The 13,387-nt window shown below is 50.9% G+C and overlaps 1 protein-coding gene across 1 annotated transcript; it reads left to right on the top strand.

Moving 5' to 3' along the window:
• Positions 1–1,712: 1,712 nt before the first annotated feature.
• Positions 1,713–2,740, top strand: LOC104566305 (G protein-coupled receptor 35). The gene has a single exon (XM_010213081.2). The coding sequence runs from the start codon at positions 1,736–1,738 to the stop codon at positions 2,648–2,650; it is 915 nt and encodes a 304-aa protein (XP_010211383.1). The 5' UTR covers positions 1,713–1,735; the 3' UTR covers positions 2,651–2,740.
• The last annotated feature ends 10,647 nt before the right edge of the window (positions 2,741–13,387 follow it).

The following is a 13,387-nucleotide window of genomic DNA, read 5'->3' as shown; positions in this document are numbered from 1 at the left end:
CAAAACTGCCTGCAAACCACAGCCACTCACCCCTCCAGCAGCTCTGCGAGGGGCCCGGCGGGGCGGCCGCAGCCCTGGGCTCGCTGTGCACGCAGCAGGCAGCACTCGAGCCCAGACGCAGCGCGAGGGGCAGCCCAGGCAGCAGAGGGTCCCGGGAAGCTCTTCGAGGAACGAGCTGGTGCCAAACATCTTGCACGGCTGGCGTGGCAAGAGGGGTTGGCAGGCGATCACCCAGTGATCAGTAAGACACTGGAAAATAAAAGGGAGAAAATCAAAGGGAGAAAAAAAAGAAAAAAAAAAGCTGTTTGATAACCAAACCGCTGCAAATAGGCATGGCAGACAAACATTTCACCTCTCCAGGGCTACCTAGGACTCCTCAGCCAAGGGGTGGTGCAAAGCCAGGCCGTTTTGGAGGAAGCTCAGCCCTAGGTAAATGCTCTGAGCAGGGGCGGGTGCCGCTTCTCTGCCACCGCAGCGACGGGGAAATGGTCAGCGCTGCACGAGCTCCTGGTCACGCACCAGGAGGCACCGCTCGGAGGAGTCACCTGCGCCCGCGGGACGGCCGAAGCTGCCCTGCAGGAACACCTGGTCTCCAGGGGACAGCCAGCGAGCAGGTAACTCCTCGTGGCGACGCGCCGAGCGGGTTGCTGCAGCTCCGCGAGGCTTGGCCTTGCCCTGCCCGCAGCGGGAAACCCAAAGGGCTGTGGAGCAGCAGATAAAGTGCTGGCTCCTGCTTATTTTCAAAGGCTCACGTGGGTTCTGGCCACAGTAGACGGTGCTGGAGACAGCTCACAGTGCTGGAGAGCTGCGCCAGGCTCTGCTGAGTCTCCCTACAATCTCGTTACAATCTGCACTGGTTTCTTCCAGGCCAGTAACTCGTTCCTCCTATCCAAAACACGTGGGAACCGAAGCACAATGTTGCTGCAAACCCACATTGAAGCACATGGTTTTGCCTCCAGAGAGGAGACGTGAGGACAGGATCCTCTGGTTAATTCGATTTCCAAGGCTGCTCAGAAGCTGTGGCCGTGGGGAGCCTCCTCAGCACTGCCCTAGGGGCTGCTTGCTCAGGATGCTGCACACACAGAGCCCCTTGTCCCTCCAGGAAAACTCCACGGACATCTCGTGGTCCTCACAGAGGATTAGATGATAGCTAATCATAACCACCGAGCTACTAATAATTGCCCTCATTCTATTAAAAAGAGGTGCTTAGAGCTCAGGAGTGAAGGGGAAGAAGCTGTCCCTTTGCTGCACATCTCCTGGAGCACTTGGAGTTGAAGGATCCTGGCTGGCATCTCCTGAGCAGTACCAGAAAGAGAGGGATGGGAGCAGGGCTCAGACCTCTCCTCTGCACTGCTGAATGGGCTCAGTCCCCTCGCGTAGCTCCTGGTTGCAGGATATTTGCTTCTTGCTGATCTGGGTCGGGTTCAACACAAACACCCAGGCTTTTTCCACTGCAGCCGCTCATCAGGAGTCTCGGCCTCTGCAAGTGACCCAGTAACAAGCTGCACTTTTCTCTCCTCCATGACCGATTCACGTCCCTCTCCTTCCCCTTACCGCTGGGTAACCCTGCAAACAGTATTGCCCAGAAAGAAGGTCTCTGCCGGTGGCTTCCACCATCCGTGAAGCACTGAGGTCCACGAGGCGCTACCCGAAACACTCGCCACGCGCTCGGCAGTCCAGACTCTAACAGGCTTCATCTGCTTTTCCAGGAGCTGCGCCTCTTCCTGCCTCCAAAATGAACCACACCAGCTGCAATATCACAGCCTACGAAAGCTTCCCGCTCGTCCAGCTCTGCGTTTACATCCCGGTTTTCCTCTCGGGCAGCGTGCTCAACGCGCTGGCGCTGTGGGTGTTCTGCTGCAAACTGGGCGAGTGGACAGAAACGAGGGTGTACATGGCCAACTTAGCCCTGGCTGACTGCTCACTGCTCCTTACTTTGCCTTTTAAAATACTCTCCCAGTTCTACCACCTGAAAGTGGATAGATGGTGTCTCTTTCTGGAAGGTGCCTATTTCGTCAACCGCTTAATGAGCATCAGCATAATCACCGTGGTAGCAGCTGACAGATACCTCACTATCAAGTACCCACTGAAAGCCAAGATGCTGAGGTCTCCCCTGAAGGCCGCCCTTGCCTCTGGATTTCTTTGGGTAGTCATCATCGGAACTATTTTCCTCATTAAAAAAGTAGAGACCCGAGAGCAAGGTGAACTTTGCTTTGAGAAGCTTTCCACGGAGCCCTCGGTGATCACCCTGGGCGTCGTTATCGGAGGGTTTTTCATACCACTCATTATCTTGAGTTTTTGCTCCATACGAGTCATTGCAGAGCTCGTGAGGAAAAAAAAGGAAAAGTGTCATGAAGAAAAACTCATCAGGAAGGCTGTCCACATTGTTTCTGCAAATATGGCTGTGTTCATCCTGTGCTTTTTGCCTCTTCACATGGGGCATCTCCTTCGCTTTATACTGGACTCCACCAGCTCCAACTGCGCTGCCATACAGAGGGTTAACAATTTTGTCCACCTCGCCTCAGTCCTCGCAAACGTCAACTGCTGCCTGGATGCCGTTTGCTATTACTTTGTCAACAAGGAATTTAAAAGAGCCTCCCCCAAGCTGGCAAAGTCCAGGTCGGAAGCCAGTGAAGCAGCTGAGAGCTGAGGTGGCTCCCAGGCAGAGCCCATCAGCGCAAAACGCGCCCAACACACGTGGGACGGAGGGACTTTCTGCTCACGGGAACAACCGAGACGTAAGAAAACTGCCATCGATTGAAAACGCAATGCCAGATCCTGATGCAATGATCTAAGCTGCCACAGATGGTTCCATGTCTTACGCAAATCTGAGTAAAATGATAAGTTCTCTACGGTAAAAACTGCTTCTCATTTTCACTGAAAACCCTAAGCAAGTACAGCCAGCACCACAGCTTTTTTGTTCCCCTTTGGCCAGTTTTTATGCAGCTGACAGAGAAATAGATTCTTTCTTCCAAGTATCAAACAAGAAAAAAAATCCTCAAAAACATTACGTGGAGAAAAAAGAGAGAGATGTTTCTATAAGTTGCAAATTTTCCTTTTTTTTTTTTGGCAGCTCAAACCACAGTAGCAGTGGGACATTGATCCTGCTTTACACAAGTTTACAGCCTTATTCATACCTTGTAATAGCTGGAATATTGTCACCAACTGCAATACAAGGCCTGAAGAATTTGCAATTGTACTGCAGAAAAGCTTTACATTGGCATCATTTAAGTCAAATGGCATTCCCATTACTATCCAAAAACCTGGGGGGAGGGAGAACTGCGCATTAGAGTCTCTTCAATAGAGTCTCTTAAGATAAAAACTTGCCTAAAGAAAGTAATGAGAAATTATTACAAAATATTGAACATAAATAAAATGCTTTTTACTGGCACGGTGTAGTCTTAATAAATTAAATGTAAAGGGGCCGGGTTTGCTGCCTGTCCCCAGATGGGGCAGCTCATCTCCCGTCCTGCCCCAGAACCCACGTAGCCTGTACGAGCTGCCACCCGGGGTTTTCCAAGGCGGAGCAGCACATCCTGCCCCACCACACGCTTATTCTCCTTAGTGGACAAAACAGCTAACTAGTCCCCTCTACGACCACGTTCTAAGAGCCCTTGCATCCTGCCGGGGTGGGAATCACCGGTTCGGCACACGCTGGGGCCCCGTTTTCCAGCCCCGTGGCGAGGGCCGGTGAGCAAAGCGTGGGTGCTGATTTGCCCCTTTGCAATACGGGCCGGGCGCCGAAAGAAACGGGCAACTAAGCTCTGTCCTGAAGAATATCCGAGAGCAGCATCTGTTGGTACATCCCCATTTCTCTAGTAACACAAGGTGCCTTGGCCATATTCATTTGCGAGCAGATGGGCCCGGGTGCCGGCGCGGCCCCTCTGCACCTCCCGCCCCTGCGAGCCCCTCGGGCCCAAGCGCGGCACAAAACACAGAGCTATTTTAGCTGCAGCAGGAAGGCAGTTTCTCTGCCAGTAACCGCTAAGGAACTGGGGCGGAGGGGGCACCAGCTTTCCTACAGCAAACCTGCTTTGAGCAGACTCTGCTCACCCGAGGCAGCGCCTTCCCAAGGCAACACATTCACCTAGCAATAAACACCACCACACTCAGCCAAGGCAGCCCAACTACCCGGCCATGCCGACCTCGCACCAAACTCTCCATAGGGCAAGCAGCCCTCCGGCCCTTGCCACAGCCTCTGGGAGCCTCCAAGGATTTGGGCAGCATGGGGAAACCCTCCTGGCAGCTCTGCTTGTTGGAGTTTGTTCATTTTTTCCAACTGGAGCTTCTGGTTTGATTTATTAGAACTGTCCTTTGCCGTCCTGACTCAGGTGGCCAGGCTCTCCCACACCAGACAGAGGCAGCTACAGTCTCCTGACATTTCTGGCAAGCTTCACAACCTTCAGGAGATGAGGATGATCCGTGCGTTGGCTGACAAGACAGATCCCTCTGCCTCTCCCTTTCCACGCCGGACACGTCACTGCTATCTGAAAGCAAGCCTGGGCCCTGTGCCACAGCAAATGATAACCATCAAGGTGGAGTCTTCACTAGCTGCCTTTGATCTTGCTACAAAAAAAAAAAAAAAAAAAAAAGCAATCTCACCATATTTGCCAAACTTTTGAATATTTGCAACTTAGCTTTCCTAGTCGCAGATGTGCTCTGCCCTCCAGACTCCCCCAGGTTTCTGTGAACCCAAGCCTGGACAGGGCTAACCCTGAGACGTGCCGAGCTCTGGCAGTGCTGCCATGAGGAGGGAAGGAAGGCTGGAGCCCGCGGCCAGCCCACGTATCCAACTGCCCACCTTGTGCCCGACTTGAGCACCAACCCCCTCGGCCCGGCGCTAGCCAAGTCTGCCCTCCCTAGCAGCTGTGGCACACAGGCAATAAGAAACTTCTAACGCTGACATTTCCCAATATATTGATCCAATTCTAGGGATTACCAAGGCTGGACACAGGCAGTGTGACCCTCTCCCTCGGGACCTTCACAGGACTCCCGTGGAAGCAGGCGCAGAGCTCCCGCAGCGCTCGAGGGCCCTCATGGTGAAGGAGCACGTGCAGGTCCCGCTCCATGCCAGGCCCCGGGTGGTGAGGGAGCACGTGCAGGTCCCGCTCCATGCCAGGCCCCGCAGGGCTGGTAGCGCCTCACACCCCTCGTGCCCGGGCTTTCCGCTCGCAGTTGCTGTCATGGCGGTGCCGGGCGGTGACTAACGACCGAGAGGTCACCCCGGTGTCAGGCGGGAGCAGTGTGAAAGCTGCCGGCAGCGTGACACACTTCGGAGGCGCTTTCACCACGCGCAGAGAGCACCGCTGGGGAACGGGGAACGTGGCGGGCTGGTCGCCAGCGTGGGACAGACCCATTCCTGCGCCCTCGTCTGCCCCAGGTCCTGCACCGGGGCTTGCAGACACCACCGGCTTGCTCGGCCCGAGGAGCTGGTCTGGAGGAGAGGTACAGGCACAAGCTCATTCCCCAGCAGAGCAACATAATACACATATACATGTATAAATACATGCAGCCTGTAACGTGCCTCCCATGGACTACAGCCCCCAGTTTATCTCTCTGTTCCGTTACTTCAAGGCTGCTCCCTCCGGGGTCCCGGGAACAGCCTCCTCTGACAGACAGGGTTAGACGCAGCTCGCGGGCCGTGGCACTGGCCCTTCGGCCCTGGCACCCAGGCACTGCACATGCCACCTGCCCTCTCACGTGTCACAGCTATAGAGCTGCCACATCTCCTTTTGATACACAGATACCCGAAAAATCTCAGGGATGCAATAAGCTGTGCAAAGATAAAAGTTATACTGGATACCTTTAAGTTTCCTCTTTTACTGGCCAGAGGATTTGCTGCCTCTGGGGGCAGCAGATGCCAACTGCAGCAGGTAGAGCAGCTGGAGGATATTCTACCTCTTTCTCCCCACTCTGCCTTTGCCAGGGAAACTTTGTCCTAAATAGCAGTTTCCTAGATTTTGTGTCTAAAGCACATCCACCCCTCCTGTGGTAAAGGCAAGATACAAGTGGAGCAGGGAGGTAAGAGACGACCACAGCCAGCACAGCTGGAGAAAACAAGGTAGATGCTGACCTGCAGCCCCATTCCTGCAGGGTGGGCTCTTTCCCTGGCATATCCCAAACCCAGCAAGCATTGCTCCAGCTCACAGCGAGGAAGCACGTAATTTCAATAAATAAGAAAAAAGAGAGTGAGGAAAAAACCATGAAAAACAAAAATAAGCCAATGACCCGACGGGCCCCTCATGCGTGACAAGCCCTTGGGCGTGTAGAGGCTCCGACACCAAATGTGGAAGAGAAACCCTGACGACACGTCGACGTTTCAGGCAGCCGCACGGACCACATCCTCTCCCGGCCCTGCGGATGCCCAGAAGGAGCACAGCCCTTGCAGCAGCCCTGGGGGCACAAAATCCTATCTGCAACAGCTACCAAAGTGCTACTTTCCAAGGGCATACTGGCGATGCGAGCTCCCTGTATGCCTAATTGTCAACATTAACTCAAGCCTGGCAAGAAGAAAAAGCCTTCATGCGTGGTCATTTCTTCAGCTGCTCACACAGGGCCGTGCTGTGCAAGCACGCTCCCCGCTGCGGCGGGAGACACCCCAAGCCCGAGCCGAGGAGGCTCCTTCCTCATGCTGAAAACCTCCTCTGCCACCAGCACCAACTCGCTGCTGCCCCCAGGGCCCTTTGCAGGGCGCTGCTCGCAGCACCGTGGGCGGCAGCAGAGGGACGAGCAGCCGCGTTCCCCCCAGCAGCACGGCCGGGGCAGGGCGCACAAACACACACTTCCTCCGCCAGCAGCGTGAACCCGCAGTCCGCAGCAGCCTCCTCGCTGCCTCTGCCCTTACCTGCACAGGCACTGTTGCTGCCCCGGGATGAGCTCCCAAGGGCAGGCGACGAGAGCGATCCAGGCTGCAGCCCAGGACAACCCGGGGCATCAGCCTCCAGCCCAGGCCTCCACCCGCCGAGTGCGGCCCGTTCATCGCCGGAAAACTGCAGCCGGGCTCGCGGTGACGACGGTCGTTTCTGAGTCTGAACTGCCCAGGGCCCTCAGCGTCTGGCCTAAAACTGAAGCAGAGCCTCCTTTTCATGAAAACCCCTTGTCTTTCTCTAAAAGCAGCAATTTTCTGGGAGAAAAGCTGCAGCTGAGGAACAGCAGAGCACTCTGCACCCCGGGCAGAAACGGGGTGCGCTCTGCGTCTCCCTCTTGCGCCCGGCGCTTTTCAACAGCAGCTGACACTACTAAACCATTTCTAACACATTTTATGTAAAAAATAACCAGTACCTCAGCAACAAACACTAGACACCCAGAGAAGGTCTATTCACCAGAAAATCATAGCAAAAAAAAAAAAAAAAAAGGAGGAAGGAAGACTAAAATATTTAAATATTCTTTTGAGATGACAGCTAAGAATAAGGCTGTACAAGTCATCTCCTATCACTTCTAAAATCTTTAGATTTGAGAAGAAACATTGCGAGCACAACCCCCAACCCCAGCTAAAAGATAAATAACACATCAGTCAATGCAGAGGAAAAAATACTGACTTTTTTTCCCTTCCTTCCCAGCACTGATAACAAAAAGTTGCAAAAAGTAGCAGTGTGATATGAAGAACATAAGCACCGGGGAAGGGGCATAGATGGAAGGAAGAGGAACCGTCCAGGAGAGAGACCCTCTGTGCGGGAGAAACAGCAGTGGATGGGGTGTGAAGGACGGGACAGGCAGAGAGCAGCTTCTGTGTAAATTCAGTTCCTGCTGCGCTAGACTTGTGACATTAGAGAAATCGGGAATTACCGATGACTAACGTGTCAGAAAAGTGCGTATGGCTAGTTTGATATATGTGGTATTTCACCTAAACTGCTTTATTTTCCTACAGTCTTGATTCTAATGTGTTCTGCAGGAGCCAGGAGGTCTAATGAATACTCTCCTGTTAGGACTTCCTCTAAAGTAGGTTTCTTTTGCAATAGTGATTAATTTCCGTGTTTAGGCTGCCATTTCAAGTGCCTCGAGGAGTTACGCTTCTACACTTCTCTCTGTTAGACCCTTTCAAAAACATCTGCTTCAGTCACTGGTAGCAAGTGCTTTTCCTTTTGACTCAGATTTAACTCTGTTATTAGCCAAAAAAAAAAAGCAGGGGCACAGCTGGAGAAAAGGTTCCAGTGTATGAACTCATCACAGTCCCGTGCACTGTGAGAAAGGGGGTCTGGTGCTGCGTTCAGCCTCTTTAATACAGGGCTGATCCTCACACAGCTTCTTCTGCTTGCTCTGAGGTCAGTGGGGATGAAAAACCCAGCATGTCCTCTGCTCCTATGCAGGAACAGCAGAGATGAGGACAGCATTTGGGAACAGGCAAAGTCATCTCTGCAGGGGCCGTGTGTTGTATTGTAGAGCTGGAAGAGCGAAGCCTCTTTGTCATCATTCTCCTGCTCCTTTCCCAGTTCTTCTGCACGGTTTTTAAGCCGCTGCACTTGGCAGAACAAGGCTGCCCACTTTGTGCTCTATTCTGGCCTGGTCAGTCATTCACAACTTTGTAATTGCACTTGGATCCAAATGTGCTGGGAAGAAGAGCTGGGTGAGCGTGACATACCAGGGAGCTTCCACACGGCGGGCAGTGTCACAGAATCACAGAATGGTTGAGGTTGGAAGGGACCTCTAGAGATCATCTAGTCCAACACCCAGAGCACGTGCCACAGGGTGGCATCCAGGCGGATTTTGAAGATCTCCAGAGAAAGAGACTCCACAGCCTCTCTGGGCAGCCTGTTCCAGGGCTCTGTCACCGTCACAGTAAAGAAGTTCTTCCTCATATGGAGGTGGAACTTACTGAGTTTCAATACACACCCGTTACGCCTCATCCTGTCACCGGCCACCATGGAGAAGAGCCTGGCCCCATCCTCCCTACAATCACCCCTCAGGTACTTGTACATGTTGATCAGATCCCCTCTCAGCCTTTTCTTCTCCAGGCTAAACAGGCCCAGCTCGCTTAGCCTTTCTTCATACAACAAATGCTCCAGTCCCTTAATCATCTTCGTGGCTCTACGCTTCACGCTCTCTAGAAGCTCACTGTCGTCCTTGTACTGGGGAGCCCAGAACTGCACCTAAAACTCCCATCGTCCATCCAGCCGGTCACCTCATCGTAAAAGGCGGGATGGACGAATCCATCCCTTGGTGAATCCATGCCGACTACTCCTGATCACTTTCTTTTCCTTGACCGTGAGATGGTCTCTAGGATGAGCTGCTCCATCACCTTTCCAGGGACGGAGGTGAGGCTGATTGGTCTGTAGTTTCCCGGCTCCTCCCTCTTGCCTTTTTGAAGGCTGGAGTGACCTTGGTTTCTTCCGGTCCTCCAGCACCTTCCCTGCTCTCCATGACTTCTTTAAGATGACGGAGAGTGGCTGAGCAATGACCCCAGCCAGTTCCCTCAGCACTCTTAGTGCATCCCATCTGGGCCCATAGATTTGTGAGTGTCCAGTTTGCCTAAACAGTCCCTAACCCAAACTTCCTCGACCAGTGGAAAGTCCTCCTCTCTCTTGGTTCTCTCTCATGTCTCTGGGCTCAGCACATGAGGACTAGCCTTAGCAGTAAAGACAGAAGCAAAGAAGGCATTTAGTAACTCTGCCTTCCCTGCATCCTCCACCACCAAGGCAACCTCCCCATTCAGCAGTGGACTAACATTTTCCCTAGTCTTCCTCTTGCTGCTGATGTATTTATAGAGGCCCTTCCTTTTGCCCTGACATCTCTCACTAACTCTAATTCCAAATGGGCCTTGGCCTTCCTCACTGCATCCCTGCATTATCTGACAATGTTCCTGTATGGGAATGCACCGATCCTGTGCTTGCAGTAAGTGATGTTTGAATAGCAGCCAACTCTCCTGGACCCCTTTTCCTTCTAGGACCCTTGCCCAGAGGATTCCTCCAAGGAGCTCCCTGAACAGGTCAAAGCCAACTCTCTTGAAGTCCAGGGTTGCAATCCTACTTTTTGTCCAGCTTCCTCCTCGCAGGATCGTGAATTCCATCGCCTCGTGGTCACTGCAGCCAAGACTGCCCCAACTCCCACATTTCCCACTAGACCATCTCTGTTCATTAGTATCAGGCCTAGCAGCGCCCCTCACCTTGTTGGCTCATCGACCACCTGCATCAAGAAGTTATCTGCAGTGTTCTGCAGGAACTCCTGGACTGTCTGCTCCCAGCTGTGTGTCCCAACAGACATCAGGGTGGTTGACGTCCCCCATGAGGACCAGGGCCTGGAATCGTGGGGCTATGTCCCCATAGGGAGACATGAAGCTCAGTGCAAAGGTGGGCACTGGTGACAGACCCTCGAACCAGGGCATGTCCTGCAGAGCTGGGATTCTGCTCGGGGTAGGCAACCGTACGGCTGCCAGATGGGAAAGTCTAAAAGGACAGTTATGCTTGTGGACAACAGCGCTGCACAGAAAACTTCAAACTGCTTGAGGGAAACCCAACCTCTGTCTGGAGCAAAATCTCCCGTACACCTGAAGCAGAAAAGCAGAGAGGCACCTTCACTTGCAGGAGAGACACCTTAGTGACCAACGTGCAAGGCCACAAGGGTGTTTCCTGGTGAGAGCCTTCAAAAAACAAACCACACGTGGGGTAAAATGCCACCTCAGTGACACGAGCGTGCCCGAAGTGACTGCTGCAGGGTGAACACTGGAACTGAACGCCATGCCTGATGCGTCCATCCTTCTCACAATCCATAGCTGAGAAACAAAATCCATAGGTCAAAACCCAAGTTTTCTCTTCCCTTCAGCAGTGCACAGGGCAGACCCCCGCAGCGGGTCGCTGCGAGGCGCTGCCAAGGCCGGGCCAGCGCGGCGGGCGCTGCGGGAGGTTACACTGCTCTCAGCTTTGGAACCAGTGACCCCTGCTGACGAGAGGCCCGTGCCAGCAGCAGCCTCACAGAAAGCTCCAAGGCCAAGATACCGAGAGGATTTATTTCTATTTCTGACCAGAGAATATCTCCTTTCCCAAAGCCCAGGCCCAAGGGCAGCTCCAGCCCTAGCCCTTCCCACCAGCAGTGAGCATCATTCAGAAATCAACCTCCGGATTAAAGACAACAAACTGTAACTTCTTGTTTTGGTCACACTTTATCCCACCTAACTCACAGCACACTTGCTGCCAGCTGACTCTCACCTTGCTAAAACTGACCATCAGCTATGGGCATTGCTGCCTTCACACTGCCTTTAGGTAAAGGGGAAAGAAAAGATCCCACGAGCCTGTGCCCCGAGATCGCTCCGTTACTCTAATGCCAACCTGAGCATCCCCAGCAGCCAGCGCGTAGGTGAGTCTGTGTGTCCATCCCATCCTCGCTGGAAAAATAAGCAGAAAAACTTGGACCGCCACATGCCATCATCAGTGAGCAAAACTCTTTGCTCCTTCTTCTCTGAGGCTCTGAAATCAAATGCAAAACTGATATTTCTGCACGACTGTAACCAGACTGAATCCAGGCCCCTCAGTGCACCTACAGGAGCACTGTGCTCTCTACTCACTCTGCAGGGGCATTATCTCTATAAATATTGCTAAATATACTACCCGCATGTATAAAAACACACTATATTTGTACACATGCACGTACACATGCGCTACAGACTGACAAAAAGTTGCATGGAGCAACAGGAAAATGGGAGCAATGGAACAAGTATCTATTCATCTGTGAACACTTGTGCTTATAAATCTTCCTCACATGGGTTAGATCTGATCGTTAAGTGTATCTAGATGCAGGTCAGTTAAGGAAACTCCAGATAAGTGACAACAGTTAAAATAACAAAATAAAATAACAAAAAAAATCATGGTCATGATTAATTTACTCTTAATTCAAGCGTAACAACAGAGCAAGTTCAAAACACTGAGTTTCAGTACAGCAGAGCAGAATCACACAGAATTTATCATAAGCTTTTCTCCTAAGCAGTAGAAATTACACATTTCTTTTCCTGTTAAGCAGAAACCTGGTTTGCATTTGTTTGCTAGATCACTATCCACAATAAGATAAAAACAAAACAAAAAAACATGGGCATGCCCAAGACAAGAGTAACTTAGTCAAAATCTAGCTCCACACTTGCTGTTTATTTAACATCAGCAGCATATTATTTTTGCCATTTTCTTTTACATTTTGGCTGTAGAATTACAGGCTTTTAGATATTTAGTCAAATGATACAAAATGACATGAAAATGATCTATGTTCTTTTGCCAGGCAAAGCACCATGCAGTGAATATCACCTTTTGTTAGTGGTGTTTTTTATTTATTTATTTATTTATTTATTTATTTATTATTTTATAATGAGACAGAAATAGCTGGGAAAGTTAATATTAGTGCTCTGCTGCCAGCTCTTGAAAATTATAATCTAATTTAAAATGCAAGCTCATTTACCTTCATTTGCAGCCAGTGTACCAGAAGGGAGTGCTTCGCTGATGTTTACTCTTATCTCCTGATAACAGGTTGCAAAAAAGTCCCTGAAAGAAAATGACCTTAATTCTTACCGCATCCTTTTCTCTTCTTTCCCTCCTCTTTAAAAATCTCAGCTGCTGGGTTTCTTATTGGGTAGCGTAAGGGCCCACAGGACTCCTCAATTCCAGTCAGCTGAGGCCCCTGCTGAGAAGAAACACATTCTTGCTGGATTAGGTTTAAAGCTTAAAGAGACAATTTAAAGAAATCTAGTGATAACACCAACTCTAATAATACAGAGGTAAGCGTTCCTGCCATGCTGGGGTTACACTGATTCATACTCTATTTGTGTACTCAGGGGTATCTGCTACATTATTCAAAGAGATCTTTACAATTATTGCATGTGAAGGCACAGACTTGAATAAAAGGCAGGAAAAATCCTTAAGAAGCCATGTAAAGATAAGCCAGATCAAGTATTCCCATGCTATTCCTAGCAGAAGTTTGTCTAACCTGCTTTTAATGATACCCCACCACGTAGGAGGTAACTATCCTCAGTATCAGCCAGGTTTGTTCTAATTTCTAACCAGACTATCTCAAGTGCAAGTTCATTATTTCTTTTCCCACCTGCAGTGGATATAGAAAACTATTTATTCTCTTCCCCTTCATAGTTGCTGTTTATGTATTTGAAAATGTGCTATATGCCATCCACACTTCAACACCTGTACTCTAAATAAATGCAGCTATTTCTGCCTTTCATTTTAAAGCCCTTGCCATACTTGTGCCTGTTTTACAGCCTCTCCTTAGATGGGGTTTCTTTTTTTTATTTTTTACGGTACATAAGTGAATACAGTCTCAAGACTGAACACAGTTCTCTAATGCCTTAAACATTTGCATATCCCATAACCATGTTGGCTTTTTTCTCCAACAGCATCATGTTAACTCCCTTTCCATTCGCAATCTAGTGCAAGCCCCAGATAGCTTTTCTTTCAGATCTGCTGCC

Source organism: Tinamus guttatus, unplaced genomic scaffold, assembly GCF_059628265.1.
Source record: "Tinamus guttatus ecotype Peru unplaced genomic scaffold, ASM5962826v1 Tinamus_guttatus_pri_ptg000364l, whole genome shotgun sequence".
Taxonomy (NCBI): Eukaryota; Metazoa; Chordata; class Aves; order Tinamiformes; family Tinamidae; genus Tinamus; species Tinamus guttatus.
This window is presented reverse-complemented; position numbering and strand designations above follow the sequence as displayed.